Genomic DNA, 19588 nt, shown 5'->3' on the forward strand with positions numbered 1-19588 from the left:
GAGGGTGAGGCTGCACCCACTGATCTGGAACGTGACTCAGCACAGGAACAGTTCTGTGGCCCTCTCGGAACTGCCCTGGGCACAGCATTTCCAGGGGACAGTCTGCTCAGAGCCACCCTGAGGCTGGGGCTGTCCTCGGAGACTGAGGGCCAACTTTGAGGACCACAGTGGGCCTCAAACATTTAGGATACCCATCCTACTGAGTTTGATCAGTCGCTGAACATCTGATAATGACAATACCATACCTAACCATGGGCTAAAGCAGAGCTGTGAAGTAACTGATCCTAAACTGACAACAGCATGAAGAAATGTCTCAGAGGATCTGGACAGGATGGCTGACAGGCAATGTTTCCCTAGACTAAGAATGACCCTACTATTACTGCCCTTCACAAAGCTCTTGAAGTAAACAGACGCCCACACTGAGTGGGAGGTCTAAGGATCTGCATACTTAGCAAGGTTATTTTTGTTGTTGTTGTTAACCCTTACCTGAGGAGCTTTTCCCATTGATTTTTAGAGAGTGGAAGGGGGAGAGATAGAGAAACATCGATGTGAGAGAGATACATCAACTGGCTGCCTCCCGCAGACCCCGACAGGGGCCGGGAATCGAACCTGCAACCCAGGTATGTGCCCTTGACCAGGAATCAAACCCATGACCCTTCAGTCTGTGGGCTGATGCTCTAACCACTGAGCAAAACTGGCCAGGGCAGCAAGGTTATTATTATCTTCAGGGAAGTTTTGAAAACACTGGTGAGGGACATCTCCAGGCCTGGGCCCATGAGGATCGCTTAATGGTAGGCTTGACTTACGGGGTCCGCCATCTATGACCCCATCTCTAGTTCTCACCTTAGTCTTTGCAGGTGGCGAGGGTAAATGCTAGCACATACCTGGTAAACTGCTGGACAGGAGTCCAATCCTTCGCATCGGGGAAACAGAATTGGGGGATGACCTTCAGCTGGTCCTCAGCCTCCCTCATGAACTTGAAAGACCTTTCCAACTGCGGGGAGAAAGGCAAGAGAAGCTTGGAGAAGGAACCCAGCATGGGAGAGTGAGGCAGAGGCGTGGCAGACCACATGCTACCTTCCTGCCGCTGGGACCGCCACCTTCACCCCTTTCCTTGGAAGTCTTCCCACCTCAGTCTGCTGAGGCCCTTATCCTCAGGGCAGTTCTAACTATGGCCTCACAGGTCAAGTCAGGAGGAAAAAGCAGTGTGCTTTACAGAACTGTTTTCTATGCCTAACATTCTGGAATATAACTATCTTAGTCCATAAAGAAAACCGTCATACAATCCTTTCCAAATAGGAGACGCAGGAGTCTGCAAGCTGAGCCCCAGAGCAGGTCTTCAGACCTCTGGGCCAGGGCGGAACTGCCCCTCTCGCAAAGCAGTACAACACTTCTCGGTGAACACACTTAGTCACATTGTCACACGGTGACTTTCAACTCATTTCAGATCCTTGGATGTCAGAGCTAGAAGGAAAGGAGGTGTCACTCAGCCTGACTTTATTCTTTTAGAGACATTATCTGTTCATGATCATGTAACTAATATGGGACCGAGCTGGGAATAAAAATGATCTTAATCTCTAGAGTGTCTGTCTTTCTCTCTCTCCTATCTTTTATCTGACATCATAGATTGGGTATCATCTTATTTATTAAATATGTTTTTATTGATTTTTTTAGAGAGAGAGGAAGGGAGAGAGAGATAGAAACATTTATGGCAGAACATCGATCGGCTGCCTCCTGAACGCCCCCTACTGGGGATCAAGCCCGCAACCCGGGCATGTGCCCTGACCGGGAATTGAATGGGGGACCTCTCAGTCCATGGGACAGTGCTCAATCCACTGAGCCACACCAGCTGGGCTGGGTATCATTTTATTTAAAACAGAACAAATGAATAAAGTCTGACTTAGATTATATTTAAAGCCACGAGTTTGCTTCCTTTGCATATGAATAGGTATCTGCCCTTTTAAAAAGCCCCCCCCCCCCCCATTGCTCTGGCCGGTTTGGCTCAGCAGTTAGAGGGTCAGCCCACGGACCAATGAGTCACGGGTTCGATTCCAGCCAAGGGCACGTACCTCGGTTGTGATTCATCCCCGGCCCTGGTTGGGGTCATGTGGGAGGCAGCCACTCAATGTATCATGTCGATACTTCTCTCTCTTTCCCACTCTATCTGAACAAAAATGGAAAAATGTCCTCAGGTGAGGATTAAAAAAAATAAAAAAGCCCCCATTCTGTGGATCTGGGCACCACACTGTGCATGTAATTGGCAGCACTGAACTGTTGTACACTTGGAAATGCTGAAAGGGCAAACTTTATGGCATGTGCTTTACTGTTACAATTTTAAAAAGGCATTCTGGGTATATGTTTTGAAAACAAAAAGGAATGATTTATAACTAGCAGAGTTTGCCTATGAATTGGTACCTTAAAAATGTTAGGAAGAATTGTTGGCTTTTTGTGTTTTTGCTGTTGTTGATAGGTTTCCACTTGTTAAATTTCCTTTATAAACAGTTAAAAAAATTATTGCTGAAGTTACCTACAGTAATTTGAAATATCAGATATTTGAAGTGCGTAGAGTCTGAATTTCTTTTTTTTTTTTTTTGTTAATCCTCACCTGAGGATATTTTTCCATTGATCTTTTTTTAAAAATCTTTATTGTTGAATGTAGAATGTATTACAGATGTTCCACATTTTTCCCCCTTTGACCTCCTCCTCCCCACCCCTGCCCCCTCCCGCCTTTTCCTGCACTAATGTCTGTGTCCATTGGTTATGCATATAAGTTCTTTGGTTTATTTCTTCCCACCACCCCCAACCCCTTTCCCTTTGAGGTTTGTCAGTCTAGCAATAAATTTGTACTTCTTAATCCCTTCCCCTTTTTCACCCATTCCCCCAACTCCCCTCCCATCTGGCAACCAACAAAATGTTCTCTGTATCTATGAGAATGTTTCTGTTCTACCTGTTCATTTTGTTTGTAGATTCCATTGTTGATAGATACGTATTCATTGCCATTTTGTTTGTTCATATGTTTTATCTTTTTCTTCAAAAACACCCTTCATCATTTCATATAATAACGGTTTGGTGGTGATGAACTCCTTTAGCTTTTCCTTGTCTGGGAAAGTCTTTATATGGCCATCGATTCTAAATGACAGCTTTGCAGGATAGAGTAATCTTGGTTGTAGGTTCTTGCTTTCCATCACTCTGAATATTTCTTGCCACTCCCTTCTGACCTGCAAAGTTTCTTTTGAGAAATCAGCTGACAGCCTTATGGGAACTCCCTTGTAGGTAATTAACTGCTTTTCTCTTGCTGCTTTTAAGATTCTCTCTTTGTCTTGAACCTTTTGCATTTTGATGATGATGTGCTTTGGTGTAGGCCTCTTAGGGTTCATCTTGTTTGGGACTCTCTCTGCTTCCTGGACTTGTATGTCTGTTTCCTTCACCAAGTTAGGAATGTTTTCTGCCATTATTGTTTCAAACAGGTTTTCGATTTCTTGTTCTCGCTCTTCTCCTTCTGGCACCCCCAAGATACTAATGTTGGCACGCTTGAAGTTGTCCCAGAGGCTCCTTACACTATCCTCATTTTTTGGATTTTTTCTTTTTGCTGTTCTGATTGGGCGTTTTTTGCTTCCTTATATTCCAAATCAATGGTTTTTCCTTGGATTTACGTACTCTACTATTGAATCTGTGTAAATTATTCTTTATTTCAGTTAATGCCTCCTTCAATTCTGACTGTGCATCCATAATTTCTGACTGGTCCTTTTTTATGCTCTTGAGGCCCTGCCTAAGTTCACTGAGGTTCTCACTAAGTTCATTGAGCATCCTTATAAGCAGTATTTTGAACTCAGCATCTGTTAGGTTGCTTACCTCCATTTTGCTTAGTTCTTTTCTTGGGGTTTTGTTCTGTTCTTTCATTTGGGACCTGTTTCTTTGTCTCCTCATTTTGGCTGCCTCCCTGTGTTTGTTTCAGTGTATTACTTGACGAGAGGTATGGGGCTCGCTGAGACCAGATGCTGCTCGTTTGAAAGAATTTAGGAAAAACCTGAAGCAGGACCCAAGAGAGGCCAATCCTATGGTTAAGCAAGTGGCAACAACTTGGGTGGGCCTGAAAGTTGGGTGGGGCGGGGCGGGGCCTCAGGGAGTCACTAGGGCGTGGCTACCAGTATGAGCCAGGTTGCTGGAGTCCCAGATATGGTGGCTGTCTGCCACCCCAGGGAAGGGCTCACCAAAGGAACAAAGGCCTCTGGCAGCACGTTTGTCCCGGAGAAAGCCCCCTCTCCAGCCCTCGCTCCAGTGCCAAACAGATTAGTTCTTCCCTGTATGTCTCTGGTGCCCCTCGAGGTGCCTCCCCTCCAAGCTTAGAGGGAGAGAGTCTGACAAGTCCGTGCGCGGGCTCTTTAAGGAGCTGCCTAGGGCTCCAGCCGCTCCAGCCCCCCTGAGCCTCAGTTCCTGCCGGTTTTTCCAGCCAGAAGTGATGGGGATTCTCTTCCTGGCACTGGAACCCTGAGTGGGGCACCTGGTGTGGGACAGGGACCCCTCAGTCCTCAGGAAGGACCTTCCCAGCCGAGGTGTCCTCCTGATTTTTATCCGCCACACGTGGGTGTGGGCCCAGCCCCTCCGCCCTCCTACCAGTCTGGATGTGGCTGCTGCTTTAATTCCGTAGCTGTAGGACTTCCATTCAGCTGGATTTCAGGCGGTTTTGAATGATGGTTGTTCTGTAGTTTAGTTGTAACTTTGATGTGGTTGTGGGAGGACGGATACCGCGTTTACCTACCGGTTATCTTGACTGGAAGTCCCCCCATTGATTTTTATTAAAACATTTTTTTTTCTTTATTTATTTTAGAGAGAGAGGAAGGGAGAGGGAGAGAGACACAGAAACACTGATGAGAGAAAACATCGATTGGCTGCCTCCTATATGTCCCCCACTGGGGATCGGGCCCACAACCTGGGCATGTGCCCTGACTGGGAATTGAACCAGCGACTTCTTGGTGCATGGTCAATGCTCAACAAGTAAGCCACACCAGCCAGGCTTCCATCGATTTTTAAATAGAGTGGAAGAGAGGGAGGGAGGGAGGGAGGGAGAGAGAGAAACATCAATTTGAGAGACACATTGATCAGTTGCCTCCCTCACAACCCTGACTGAGGCTGGGGATCAAACCTGCAACCCAGGTATTTGCCCTTGATCGGGAATCAAACCCGAGACCCTTTGGTCTACAGGCCAATGCTCTAACCGCTAAACCAAACTGGCCAGGGCAGAGTCTGAATTTCTAAAGTTAGGAAATTGTAATGTATAACCTAAATTCTTTCTGTAGTATTTTCATCGATTTCTTATCTGGCTTCTCACAGCTTGCCATTTCCACTTTAAACAAGCCTTGCCGACAGTTTCTAAAGTCTGCAGGCTGCAGTCCTGTTGACTGTTTCACATAGGGTCCACAAGTCTTCTCATGGCCACCAAATGTCAGAGAGGCCGACGCTCTAACCGCTGAGCCAAACTGGCCAGGGCTCAAGAAATGTTTTGATGTGGAAGTCTAGGAGTCTGAAGATTCCAGGCTGGACACTAGCACTCAGTGGCTGCAGTGACTAACTGACGAACTAACTCGTGAAGCGATCCTTTGGTCCCGGGACAGAGTGCTGCCACGTACACAGCACTGTGCTCGGCTCTAGCAGGCGTCAGCAGCACAGTCCTTTCTGCCTTGGGTGGGGATGCAAAGGGAGGCCCTCAGGGAGTCAGCATATGAGCTCTCCCCGACCTGAACAACCCAGCCTTGGGCCCTCGTGAACCCTGTGGAAAGGGTCACAGCTACCTCCCAAGTCTGTGTGCTTATCTCCTGCCCTCTGTCAGAGTGTGAATTCCTTGAGGACAAAACACACTGCTCGTCTTTGAAATGCCTGGGGCCACGTAGAAACAGGTTGAATGCCTAGGGTCTCAGAAAGTTCTGGTTGAACTGAATTAGAATGCAGTGGACACGCTTCAACACTGCCGGCAAAGCCTATGAACAAGGTACCTGCTGGCCATGCGATCTGAGGCCTTGTTCAGTGCCATTTCATTTCAGGTGCATGACTTAATACATGGGGAAGCCCACTCCACAGAGCCATGAACGCTGTTGGAACAGCATTGGATTCCTGTGCACGGACATGCAGTGGCGGGGCACCTCCAGATGTTTAGCAGGCCGCACCTGTGACACTCCTTAGGGAGTGTGTGGCTGGATGGGAAAGAGGCCTGTGCACTAGGCTGGGAGATGTGGTTGGATAAGGACACGGAGAGGATGAGGAGGGTGCTCGGCACAGTGACCACAGGGATTCAGGATGCCTTTTTGACTACAACCTGAGTCCTTGGGTCTCACCTCCCGGGACTTCCCAAATTCTCCAGCAGCAGTTTCTTCATGATCGACCCTAATTAGGACCCAGTTTTGAGATTCTAGACACTAAGTGATCCTCAGACTCCCACACCTCCTTGAATCCAGGAGTCCCAGCAAGGTGCTGGCAAGAACGCTGTGGTCCCCCTGCAGCCCGCCCCTACCTTCAGGGGGAACTGCTGGGTGATCTCTGGCACGTAGGCGGCCCCCGCCTGCTTCTTGTGCAAGGACACAACCACAAAATACTCGAAGAGCTGCCTCTCCTGGTACTCGATGAGCTCCCGGTCAAGGGATGGGTATCTTGGAGCCTGCTTCAGACGAGACTTCACATTGACCAGGCGTTGGCTGTGAGCTGGGGAGAGAGAGAGAGAGAGAGAGAGAGAGAGAGAGAGAGAGAGAGAGAGCGCGAGCCTGAAAACAATCCACTTTCCAATGTGCAACGAACTGCACAGAGCTGCAACAGGTTATGTAATTCCCAGCTCAGAGCACTGTTTAATCCTAAAAAAGTGTTCCCACACTTAACAAATTAGTACAAACTCTTTGGGGTAGTTGCCAAAATTTGGGGAGGAGCAATATTTGCTAGGCCGCCAGGCTAATAGGGGTGCAGGAACTTGGAATGCGGAGCCTCTGCTCCACCATAGATTTGTTGTCTGGCCTTGGGGCCGGGCCTGGAGAAATCCTTGTGTTCCTCTGTCAGATGGGGTGGGGACACCGACTCCTCCCTTCACTCATTTCTCTCATCTTTCCCATTGTGGGATGTAACAAAACCCAAACCACAGAGATTTCGAGCTGGGAGCTTTGTAAACATCCCGCGTGACTCAACCGGCAGAGCCCTGACTCCAGAACTCCATCTGCCTTCTCTCTGGCCACCGTTCTGTGCAGTGGAAATGCACTGGCTCTATTCGAGGTGGGCCGGGGGGCAACTGAGCATTAGAGGCGAAGGAGGCAGGGCCACCGGCAGACGGTCTCCACCACAGCCCTGGGCTGCAGCTTTCTGTGGCTTCCACCTGGGGTCTGAGAAGGTACAGAAAACTCACTAAAGCCTGACCTACGTCACCATATTTTGAGCATAGTGACCAATTATTCCCAGGACTTCATAAGACAGATGAGGAACTAGAGGCCCTGAGATCTTACGTGAGTTCCTCCAGATCATACAAGTGTTTTTACGGAAGTAGGGCCATAGCCCCAGGTGTCTGGAGTCAGGCCGGCGGAGCTGTACCTCGCACAGGTGAGAGTCACACCTACGACACAACAGAAAGGCTTGGGAACAGCGGAGCCCTGCAGGTGTGGCCACGCTGGATCTGTGGAGTGGGACAGGCCCATTCTGGTCCTGCGGGGACCGCCCCGCCCCGAGCATGCCGTGAGCATGCCGTGGGCCCGCCGACAAGCTCTTGCAAGGACGCTCCGCTGCAGAGCCGTGCTTGTGGCCGCCCAGGCACCTGCCAGTGCTCCGCGACTGCTCTTCTCACCTTTCAGCTTCTCCTCCGTCTCGCTGTCAGACTCACTGTTCTCATCTGTCACTGGACAAAAGGAGAAAAAGGAGGTTGCAAATGTAAGTTTTTCTGATGTAGAAAACTTTTTATATGTAGTAGCACAAAGCCAAGATTCCTAGTTCAGAAAGGCTGTTTTCTTTTTGTCTATTTAAATGTAATGGACAAACTACGTATTTGCCCAACAAAATCTATTTCCAAATTAATTTGGCCCTAAATCACATGATACCTGTATCAAATTCTACAGCAAAAGATACTGGCCCCTTTTGTGCGTGGTGAGGTCAGAGCATGCTGCCCTGGGCTCGCGGGATGGATGGGCAGGGAGAGAGGACCAGGGGACATGCCACCGAGCTGAGCTCCTGGCTGGTGGACCGTCCTGGGGACAATGGAGACATTCACAAAGCACCAGTTTATTTTCCTTGGTGAGCCAACTCAAAGCAACAGGAATCCACTTTGAGGAAGAATCTGCTTTCAGATCCTCAGGGGAGGAGGGGTGGAGTGGGGGTGCCCCTACCTTTTCCTGAGCTGCTCTCTGTTGACTGGGACAGTCTCTTCACCCGCTTCTTTCCTCTCCGGGCCTCGTAAATGGCATTGATTCGCAGTACCAGCTGCCAGACACCAAGAGAAGAACACCAGTGTTAGCAGCCGCCTCCCCACGTGCAGCAGGGATTCCTTTGCTGCCCATTCTCTTCCAAAAGGTGGAGGGCCCCGCAAAGGGGCAGGGAGGAGACAGTTCCCACTGGCCCACTGGTGTCTTCCAGCCATTCTTTTCTGCCAGATAGGAATGTGGCTGTCAGGAACACTAAAGGAGGCTGTCATCCTTACTGAAGCACGAGTGGGTGTCGTCTAAACATGCTAACGCATCTACCTGAGCCACAGGGAGACGATTTCGTTGGTTAACGGCGCGATGGCTGTTCCCTTCCGACACTGCAATGTCACTGTGGCTTGGGAAAAAGCTTTTGCCCCCAAAACAAGAAAAGGAAGAGACCAGGAAAAAAGCTCCCAGAAGGGCCTCGTTTGTGGGAACCATGCCAAAGAATGTCTGAGCAGCCGAGTGGGAAGGGAGCGGGGATTACGGGGTCCTGAGTCCTCACTTCCGCACAGAGTGGTGCCATGCACCCAGCATGCTGCCCTTTCTGCACAGGACCACTCGTGGCCTCTCCTGGTGCTCAGAAGCCGAGGTACTCAGCAGACACCACTACTCCAGGCTGACGACTGCAGAGCCATCTCGTGATCGGAGCCGGGGGTCACTTCCCTCCAGGCTTTATAGCACCACCTGCCACTTTCAAGAAGTGGAAACCTGGGTTCTACCCAGTTGGGAGAAAGGGAAGTCTGCCCAGGCTGAGTTGAGGCGAACAAACTAGTGGTTTTATTTACTTCTTTATTGATTTTATAGAGAGAGGAAGGAAGAGGGAGAGAGAGATGGAAACATTAATGAGAAAGAATACTGACTGGCCACCTCCTGCATGCCCCTCACTGGGGATCGGGCCCACAACCTGGGCATGTGCCCTGACCAGGAATTGAACCGGCGACCTCTTAGTGCATAGGTCAGTGCTCAACCACTGAGCCACACCGGCCGGGCCCAACTAGTAGTTTTAAAGGGGAGCTGTGTTTGGAAGCTAACTTGAAAAGTTTTAAATTCTTTTATGCACTGGGAAGAACAGGAAAGGGTGTGTGTGTACTATGGTGAGCTGGTGGGTAGGTAGGGGGATGGGATGCAGTGGACTTGCTGTAGCCAGTCTCCATCTCTGCCCTCCACTCCCCTGACCCACTGTAATAGCTCCCTAGCTCTTCTCCCAGCTGGAGCACTGGCCTGCCCAGGGAAGAGGGTGGCTCATCTCCAGGTCTCCTTGTGGCAGGCCTGGGCCCTGTCCCTCTAGCTCTGCAAACTGTCCCTGACACTGTCCGGCCCTGCCCTCCGACACCTGCACACTCCTGCTCCTGGCAGGTGGCCTAGCCCTGGCCTTACCAAGTGTCTGTGTAAACGCCTCATCCCTAACCTTGACTCTGACCTGAATGAGGGCTCTGCCTTCACCACCATGTGTAGTTTATTTACATTTACTCTTCCACACCAGCTGCTTCCTTGAACTGGTCTTCTCTTGTTTTTGCGCATGTCCTAACACTAACTCCATTTCCCATGGGAAAAGATGCCACATAAATGAGTGGCTAGTATTAGTCACAGTAGCCGGGAGGGGGAAACAACCCAAATGTCCACTGATGGAAGAATGGATAAACAAGCTGTGCTACATACATACAATGGAATATTATCCAGCCGTGAAAAGGAAGAACACTCTGACTTACACTCCAGCGTGAATGAACCTTGAGGACAGACATTATGCTAAGTGAAATAAGCCAGTTACAAAGGACAACTTTTGAATGATTCCACTTACATGAGGTCCTTAGAACTGGCAAGTTCATAGCAACAGAAGTAGAAAGGTGGTTGCCAGGGGAGGAGGAATGGAAGTTTGTGTTTAGTGGGTACAAAGTTTCAGTCTGGGGAGATGAAAAGTTCTGGGGATGGATACTGGTGAGGCTGCACAGCAGTGTGAATGTACATAATGCCCCCAAACTATACACTTACAATGGCCAGCATGGCCGTGGCCGGTTTGGCTCAGCGGTCAGAGCGCCAGCCCACTGACCAAAGAGTCGTGGGTTCAATTCCTAAGTTGTGGCTTTAATCCCCGGTCCCAGATGGGGTCGTGGGGAAGGCAACCAATTGATGTGTCTCTCTCATATGGATATTTTTCTCTCTCTGTCTGTCCCTCCCTGCCTCCCACTCCATCTAAAAAAAAAAGTCCTGGCTGGTTTGGCTCAGCGGTCAGAGCGCCAGCCCACGGACCAATGAGGTTCGATTCCAGTCAAGGGTTCGTACCTTGGTTGCAGTTTGTTCCAGGCCCTTGTTGGGTCATGTGGCAGGCAACCAGTCAATGTGGCTCTATCACATTAGATGTTTCTCTCTGTCTCTCCCTCCTTCCAACTCTATCTGATGATAAAATAGAAAAATATCCTCGGGTGAGGATAAAAAAAAAAAGGAAAAAAAGGCTAAAATGGCAAGTTTTATGTTATATATATTTTACCACAATTTAAAAATATATATTAAAAAAATCAAATGAGTTGGTAGGTCCAATTGTTTTTTTGGAGAGGAGAAAATTTTTAAATCCATTCAAAATCTCCCCCTCAAATCTCCAAAAATAACTAGAAAGAAGGCAGTGGTGGCGCAGGTGACACCCTTCCACTTACTCAAGCACGATGAACACAGAGGGTGAGCTCCGGGCGGGCGGGACTCCTGTCGGCTGCCTGTGCTGTGACCGCCCTGCCCGGGGCGGAGCAGCGCCTGGCACACAGCAGGCACTCGGTCAACACCTGTGCGCTGTGAATGTGCTGATGGAATGCAGAGCACCTACTGTGTACAAGGGATTTTGCCAGGAGCTGTGAGGGAGAAAAAGACATGCGGGACAGGCACCTGTCCTCAGGGAGCTCACAAGCTAACGGGGAGGACACGGTGCCTCCGGAACGACCCCGCAAGACAACCGGGAGCCCTCCGTGAGCAGTGCAAGGCCTGCGACAGAGAAAGCCCGTCTCGCCCCAACTCAGGCCTGGACTAAGTAGAAGCCATACATATGCTTCAGTCAACAAATCTTTGTTCCTGTTTATTTAAAAAAATGTTCTCCAGAGAGAAAACTTTATTTTATTTATTTTTTGACATCTCAATATTTTATTGAGAAAAATCTTTACAATCCTGTGCAACGACATCTGTGATAAACCCTCTTTGATCCAGAGCAGTGCAGAGAGAACTTTAAACATGCTTTCACATACTGAGCCTTCAACGGGAGATGCGTGGTGTACTAGAAGCACTGCCTGCTTTAGAAACTTTTTTTGAAGATGAAAAAATATTTAAAAATATAAGTCTATTTGACAGATGGTCTGTTTCCCTTTTTTTTAACTCCTCAGCCGAGGACATGCTTAGAGAGGGGAAGGGAGGGAGAGAGAGGAGGAGCGAGAAAACGTGTGAGAGAGAAACATCGCTCGGGGGAGGGCAAACCCACTGTAATAGCTCCTTAGCTATTACAGGTATGTGCCCTGACCGGGAACTGACCAGGTCACCTTCCAGTGCAATGGCCAACGCTCTACCCACTGAGCCTTTGTGGTTGGGCAACATGGTCTGTTGCAGAGAAAGAGTCATCTGATACCTAATTCTGCCTGTGGTGGCCGCTCGAGAAACAGTGGGCTTCATGCAAACTGCAGGGTGTTGAGAGGAGGCCAGATGGAAGAGGGGCCGCCCAGCCTACTTCTCACTCATCACAAAGACAGCACAGTGCTTCACGAACCCCGAGGACTTCACGCTGCAGTGCAGCACACGGCTCTGCTCTGGCTGCCATGCTAGCGGAGGTGCAGGGTGGCCAGCAGGATACAGAGAAGGACTGTCTCTCACACTCCTCCCCGGACAGTCATTCCTCTCAGGGCTGACGCGGGGATGGGTCTGGGACGTGTCCACATTGCCAGAAGCAACTAAGGAAAACCAACAACCCACTGTTGGGTCAGTTGTGAGTAGACCCCCTCTTGCTAGGTAAAAACACAAAAGCTAGGGTTTGGACAGCAAATGGTTTAAGGTTCCAAGCCTAGAAGTCATAAATGTGCCTTTAGAGAAACTCTGACTTCAAGTAAGGGATGGAGAGCATTTTGAAAGAAAGAAACAATACTCAGGATGATAGGGGGAAGAGCACAGAATAGGAATAGAACCCGAGTTGTTTAACGATTATTCATCTTACTAACTATAGATAAGAGGTTTTCTTACAGACCCTGGGAAACTGGAGGACATGCTGCAAGAAGAAAAACAGGGCTGTAAAAAGATAAGATGCCTCAGAGCCCGGATGGGTCCATTATTCAGAAGAACAGAAAACAAAATACCACCTTTTGAGAACAGACCGAGGACAGGACACACTTTGACCTGGTGGCTGTGCCTGGACCCTGTCCCCTCCAGGAGTTTGCCTCAGGAGTGCCGATAATTCTCCAGGCCCAGGAGTGGGCAGAGCTGCTTTTAACATCATGGAAAATGAACTACCTTGTTACCGGACTTGAAGATCCTGGAAGGAGACACATGGACCACAGACCCTGAGCTTGTACCCTGCTCCCTGCCCCCTTGCACGTAGCCCTCATTCCTTAACCCTGTATAATCAGCTGGCTAGTAGGAGACGCTAGAGCAGAATTTTCAGGATGACCTGACGCTCTCTCCATACTGCTGGCATTATTGGAATAAACGCTCATACATGATTCAACTCTGACTCTGCTTAACTTGGCTCAAGTAGTAACAGGCAGCAAACCTAGGTTAACATGAAATAACAAGTGATAAAGCAGGATTAATGAGACTTCTAACAGCTGCACTTAGACATTTGTTTCTTTTGAAAACATCTCTGCAGAGAATTATATACTTTGCTGGCCAGTGTGGCTCAGTGGTTGAGTGTTGACCTGCGCACCAAGAGGTTGCCGGTTTGATTCCCGGTCAGGACACATGCCCAGGTTGTGGGCCCAATCCCCACTGGGGGGTATGCAGGAGGTGGCCAGTCGATGTTCTCTCTCATCGATGTTTCTACTCCTCTCTCCCACTCCCTTCTTCTCTCTCTAAAAATCAATAAAGGAAAAAAAAAAAAGAATTATGTACTTCATCTTAATGATTCAAGTGTTAATAAGATTTTTTTTGTAGTGTGATGGTAAAACATGCTGATTCTCCTCTGGTTTGATTAGGTCTGTGAAAAGCCTATTTGACCCCTGCTTGGGTGCTGTTTAAATGGTGGCAACTCACATTCATTTCAGGCAGTAAAGTCAGAGGAAATAAACTGGTGTGCTTGCAAATTAAACATATGGATGGAAAAAAGATCATATACCAAACCGGACACACTCAGGGGAGGCCTGCATGGCAGCCTTACAAACTGAGAGACCAAAAGTAACCACATTGGATGGTCTGAACATAAAAATTTCTAACTAAATGTGAGTCATGGAGAGTAGTCATGTCCTAGGCCTATAAGCCCTGACAAAGGTCAGCCTTTACCTTAAGTGCCCTGTCTACAGTCTTTCTGCATCTAAGATGCATCCCCTTGGAATGTCAGAGTGGTCCTGCTTTCCCTGACCCTTCAGGGCACAACAACCCACACTGTTACCTTGTTCCCTGAGTACCAGCTCTGTGTGCTGTAAATGTTAATGAACTATCTGTACCCACCAATGAAAAAGAAGTATTTATATTCTTCATTTTACTCTTTATTCAATCTCAGAAACATTTCCCCACTTTGCTTTTGCCCGCCTCCCTAATCTATCACCGGTGGATTTCTTGTAACCTCCTCCTTTGATTCTAATGTATAAAATACGATGCAAACTGCCATTCTCTGGAGCATTTCTAAATCCACTGAGATTTTGCTTCCCTCCAATTGTCAACTTGGTTCAAATAAACTCAAAAAAATTCTCTACGGTATTTGGAACTTTCTTACATCAACAAATACATACAAAGTGACAGTAACAATTTACCTCTCTCTCCACCTCTTTAGTTTCACATAAAATATGTACACATTCTTTCTTGCAATCTCAAAAAAATCTTTTTTTTTTTTTTTTGTTAATCCTCACCCAAGGATATTTTTTCACTGATTTCCAGATAGAGTGGAAGGGAAGGAGGAAGAGAGAAATATCAATGTGAGAGAGATACATTGATTGGTTGCCTCCCGTAAGACCCTGACCAGAGCTGGGGATCAAACCTGCAACCCAGGTATGTGCCTTTGACTGGAATTAAATCTGACACCCTTTGGTCTGAGGGCTGATGCTCTAACCGCTGAGCAAAACTGTCCAGGGCTCAAAAAATCTTTTAAAAAGATTAACACAGCCCTGGCCGGTTTGGCTCAGCGGTTAAGAGCGTCGGCCCGCGGACCAGAGTCCTGGGTTCAGTTCCTGCTAAGGGCATGTACCTCAGTTGCAGTTTGTCCCTGGCCCTGGTTGGGGTTGTGTGGGTGGCAACCAGTTGATGTGTCTCTCTACATTGATGTTTCTTTCTCTCTCTCTTCCTCCCTCTCTCCCTCCTGCTCTATCTGCAGATAAATGCAAAAATGTCCTTGGGTGAGGATAAAAAAAAATCTATATATATTAAAAAAAAAAGATTAACACAGTATATAGGGTTAAGTGATGGGTAAAGGCATGGGGGCAGAGAGAGAGGTGAAGTGCTTATTAAGAGATCACAGACTCAGACTTAGACTTGTACCAAAGTTCTTTACCCTGACAGCTAGCTCATGTGATCGTTCCTGTCTATCTGCTGCAATGACGAGGTCGTATAGGTGTTAACAGCCTTGTGATTATTCCGCAATTGTAGGTTTTTGACCTACAAAGATATGTATGAGCCAGAACAAGCAGAAGGGGGTAAGGGAGTGGCTCGAGACCCCAAACTGGGTGTTCCTCATGAGCAGCTACAATGACAGCGCAGGACAGTGACTGGAAGGCAGCCAAAGGGAGATATGGTGAAGTGAAGTTACCGACCATTAGAATAAGAATGATGGGGATGAAATTATGGCTCAAAACACTGATTAACCAAACTGTGTCAGGAGGAACCAGTTTGTGAATATGTCCCTTAACTTTTTTTCAGGTCAATAAGTCATTTTGAGAAATCTGATGAAAACTATAGACAGTCTCTCCCCTCCCCCATCCCTCAAACTCATCCACACAGTTTGACACAATTTTACGGGTTTTATGAATCCCTAAAGCCCATCCATGAACTCTGAAATTAAGAGTCATGCCCTAGCCCTAGCCAGTTTTGCTAGGTGGTTAGAGCATCAACCCATAGACTGAAGGGTCGTGGGTCTGATTTCTGGTTCAGGGTACATACCTGGGTTGCAGGTTCGATCCCGGGCCCTGACCGGGGTCATGCAGGAGGCAACCAATCAATGTGTCTCTCTCACATCAATGTTTTTTCTCTCTCTCTCCCTTCTTTTCTCTTTTTTTTTTTTTTTATCCTCACTCGAGGACATTTTTCCATTTTTTGTACAGAGTGGGAGGGAGAGAGAGGAAGAGAGAGAGAGAGAAACATCGATGTGAAAGGGACACATCGAGTGGCTGCCACCCGCACGACCAACCAGGGCCGGGGACAAACTGCAACCAAGGTACATGCCCTTAGCGGGAACCGAACCCGGGTCTCTCTGGACCGCAGGCCGACGCTCTAACCGCTGAGCCAAACCGGCCAGGGCTCCCTTCTTTTCTCTAAAATCAATAAAAACATATCCTCAGGTGAAGATTAAAAAAAAAAAAAGGAATCACTGCTCTAAAAGTTTCTGTAGGATATAGGTACCAAAATGGCCAATGAAGAGTGACCAGCACGCCTGTGGCTCAGTGTGGCTCAGTGGTTGAGTGTCGTCCATGTCCGGTTTAATTCCCAGTCAGGGCATATGCTCAGGTTGCAGGCTTGATCCCCAGTGGGGGGCATGCAGCAAGCAGCTGATAGATGTTCTCTCTCATCAATGTTTGTTTTTCTCTCTCTCCCTTTAAAATCAATTAAATATATATATTTATATTTAAAGAGTGACCAGCCCTTCAGGGCTGAAACTGAGCAGGAGGAAATTTAATCAACAGTGGACACATTAGGATGCACACCCAAGCCCCTGGGTGTGTTTTACCTTTTGGACCAAAAGAGGCAGGAAAGGTAAGTGCCACTCACAGCACAAGCTCCACGCAGGGCCTCTGCAGTGGGCGCTGACATGGTCTGACACAGAGGCATGGCGGATGGAGCTCTACTCCTTGAGGCCTTTTGAGGCTGGGCATTGGAAACACTGTCTGGGTTGAGAAGAGAAGTCTCTGCTGGGAGAAGGACGGTGGTGAAGTAGAAAGCTACAGAGCCACAAGAACTATTACGACAAAGGCCCGGACATCCCATCCTGCTGGCCCCACTGTCCCGCTGGCCTGTGATGAAGCAGGTAGAAGAGGGCCCGGTGAGTGTCCTCCGCCCAGATTCCTCTGCAACCTTCCTTTGCGGGGACCGGGTATGCATATCTGAACACAAAGTTTGTTGCAAGCCTTACCTTGGGGATCTTTCTCTTCTTCCTGCCATTTGGCAGGTCTCCAAGGTTAAAGAAAGTGTCATCAGGGCTGCTGGGGGTGGAGGGGGGGCTGATTTTGGAAGGGGACCCAGTTCCATCCCGACTCAGCTTCCTAGTGTCCAGCAGTTTGAAGTTCCTCCTCTCTGAATTTTGCCGGAAAAAAGCAGGTTTGGACAATAACTGCTGTGAGGGGAAAGAAGAAATGAAGAATAAACACAACAGGAATTAACTGGGAGACCACTGGTTGTGCCAGAGTCCACGAGATCCAGAAGGGGAGGGGTCTAGTTTCCTAGGGTCTGTTGAATTTGTCTCTGCTAGTAAGTGCTCATGAACACCTATAATCCAATTACCAAGCATTGGTATGATGATGAATGCAGATCTAATTCACTCTCTCTTGTTAGACAGGTGGGAACTCACCTGGCTCAGTCCTTTTACAGATGAGGCTTTCTGACAATCCAAGTCACACTGTGTACATGGAAGTACAAGACCTAAGCCTAACTCTGACCCTGCCACTGGCAAGCTGAGTGCCTCCTATGTAAGAACTAATTTTCTTTTTATCCTCACCCGAGGACATTTTTCCATTTTTTGTACAGACAGAGTAGGAGGGAGAGAGAGGAAGAGAGAGAGAGGGAAACATCGATGTGAAAGGGACACATCGAGTGGCTGCTACCCGCACGACCAACCAGGGCTGGGGACAAACTGCAACCGAGGTACATGCCCTTAGCGGGAACTGAACCCGGGTCTCTCCGGACCGCAGGCTGACGCTCTAACCGCTGAGCCAAACCGGCCAGGGCAAGTGCCTCCTATGTAAGGAATGTCACGTCTCTGGGCCTCAGTGTCCTACCTCTAAAGGTAGAGAGATATCGAGTTGCTTTAAGATCAAAAGGCAAACAAAAAACTGAAAAAAAATTTTATGTATGTCATAGAGCTTATTTTTCTAATGCATATTACAAATAAATAAGACGACTAACAATTCAAAAGAAAAACAGGCCAAAGAATGGAAAGTTTGTAGAAAAGAAAACACAGATCGCTAGATATATAAAATATTCTTGCCCTGGACTGTTTGGCTCAGCAGTACAGCATTGGCTCTTGGACTAAAGAATCACAGGTTCAATTCTGGTCAAGGGCACGTACCTGGCTGGGGTCATGCAGGAAGCAACCAACCGATGTGTCTCTCTCGCATAGATGTTTCTCTCTCTCTCTCTCTCTTCCCCTCCCTCCCTTCCTTTCTCCTACTTTATTTGAAGATGAATGGAAAAAAGTATCCTTGGGTGAGGATTAGAAAAAATACTCTTAGCTTCACTCATAAGAGTAAAGAAAATTAAAATGCCACTGAAGAAATATTTTTCAAGGTAAGATTGGCAAAGGTAAATAATTTTATAACTCACTGTACTGGTAAAAGCAAGGGAAAACAGTTACTTTCATACACGGCTGGGGTGATTGGAAATTGGTACAACTCTGGAGGGCAATCTAACAGTATTAACAAAATTGCTAATGGATGTACCCTTTCACCTACCAATTCTGCCTGCAGGAATTTGCCCTGCTCTGTGCTCGTACTCATGCAAAGTTATACTGTCAAAGCATATTGTGTACTGTGCTATGAAGTATAAACACAAAATACCGGAAACAACAAATGTCTATCAGTAGAGGCTGGTCAAATAAATTGTACATCCATACAATAGAATATCATGCAGGTGTAAAAAATCTTAATGTATTGGTGTAGAAGGTTCTCTCAGGTATATATTGTTAAGCATAAAAAGCGAGGTGTAGAATTGGTATAGTATGGCAATATCCGTGTGTGTGTGTGTGTGTGTGTGTGTGTATGTAAGGAGCTACTCTGTTGGTATATGCATAATTTCTAGAAGGATACACAATAAACTAACAGTGGATGCTCTCTCTGGGGGAGAGAAATAGAGGGTCCAGGTGAGAGGGAGACTTTTCACTGTATAGCTTTCATGGTCCTTACAATTTGAACCCTATGAATGTATTAACTATTCACTAAAATAAGAAATACTAATATAATAACTACTTTGACTACATGTTTTCTAAAGGCACTTCCAAAACTCACACTTTTTGATACTATAATATAGTTGCAGATTCTTTTTCAAAATAATGAATTAGATGAGATAAGGCACTTGGCAGAGGGCCTAATATACAACAGGCATTCAATATAAGTTATTTCTCTTTCTTCCTTTTATGACATTGACTTTCTCATATTTTAATATACAAATGGAATTTTTCTTTAGTATATTATTCATATTCTTTTGACTATTCATCTTTTGGGATCCCAGTGTTTTTCTTATTAACTTGGATGAGCTCTCTATATAGATCAGATAGTATTAACTATTTATCAGTTTGGCTGCAAGTCTGTTTTTTCTGTGAGGTTCATTTATATATTTATTTTGGTTATGTGGCATTTTTCACATAACATTTTTATATATGAAAATCTGTTCATCTTTTCTTTTGTGAATTATTTAATCCTTGCTTAGAATATCTATATCTTTTATTTTTTTTTATTTTTTTTTATTTTTTATTTTTTTTTTATCCTCACCTGAGGACATTTTTCCATTTTTTGTTCAGGTAGAGTGGGAGGGAGGGAGAAGAACAGAGAGAGAGAGAAACATCGATGTGAAAGGGACACATCGAGTGGCTGCCACCCGCACGACCGACCAGGGCCGGGGACAAACTGCAACCGAGT

The 19588-nt window shown here is 47.1% G+C and overlaps 1 protein-coding gene across 1 annotated transcript in view; it reads right to left on the bottom strand.

Annotated features, from left to right (window-relative positions):
* The window catches only part of DENND2A (DENN domain containing 2A), a 111971-nt gene that overhangs the window by 31730 nt on the left and 60653 nt on the right, over positions 1 to 19588 (bottom strand). The window contains exons 6-10 of the mRNA XM_036247319.1: positions 16873 to 17073; positions 8346 to 8439; positions 7811 to 7861; positions 6506 to 6693; positions 885 to 994 (exon numbers count right to left, since the gene is read on the bottom strand). Of these exons, the coding sequence (XP_036103212.1) occupies positions 885 to 994; positions 6506 to 6693; positions 7811 to 7861; positions 8346 to 8439; positions 16873 to 17073 (644 nt within the window). The remainder of the gene's footprint in view (positions 1 to 884; positions 995 to 6505; positions 6694 to 7810; positions 7862 to 8345; positions 8440 to 16872; positions 17074 to 19588) is intronic.

Source organism: Molossus molossus, unplaced genomic scaffold (assembly GCF_014108415.1).
Source record: "Molossus molossus isolate mMolMol1 unplaced genomic scaffold, mMolMol1.p scaffold_m16_p_7, whole genome shotgun sequence".
Classification (NCBI taxonomy): domain Eukaryota; kingdom Metazoa; phylum Chordata; class Mammalia; order Chiroptera; family Molossidae; genus Molossus; species Molossus molossus.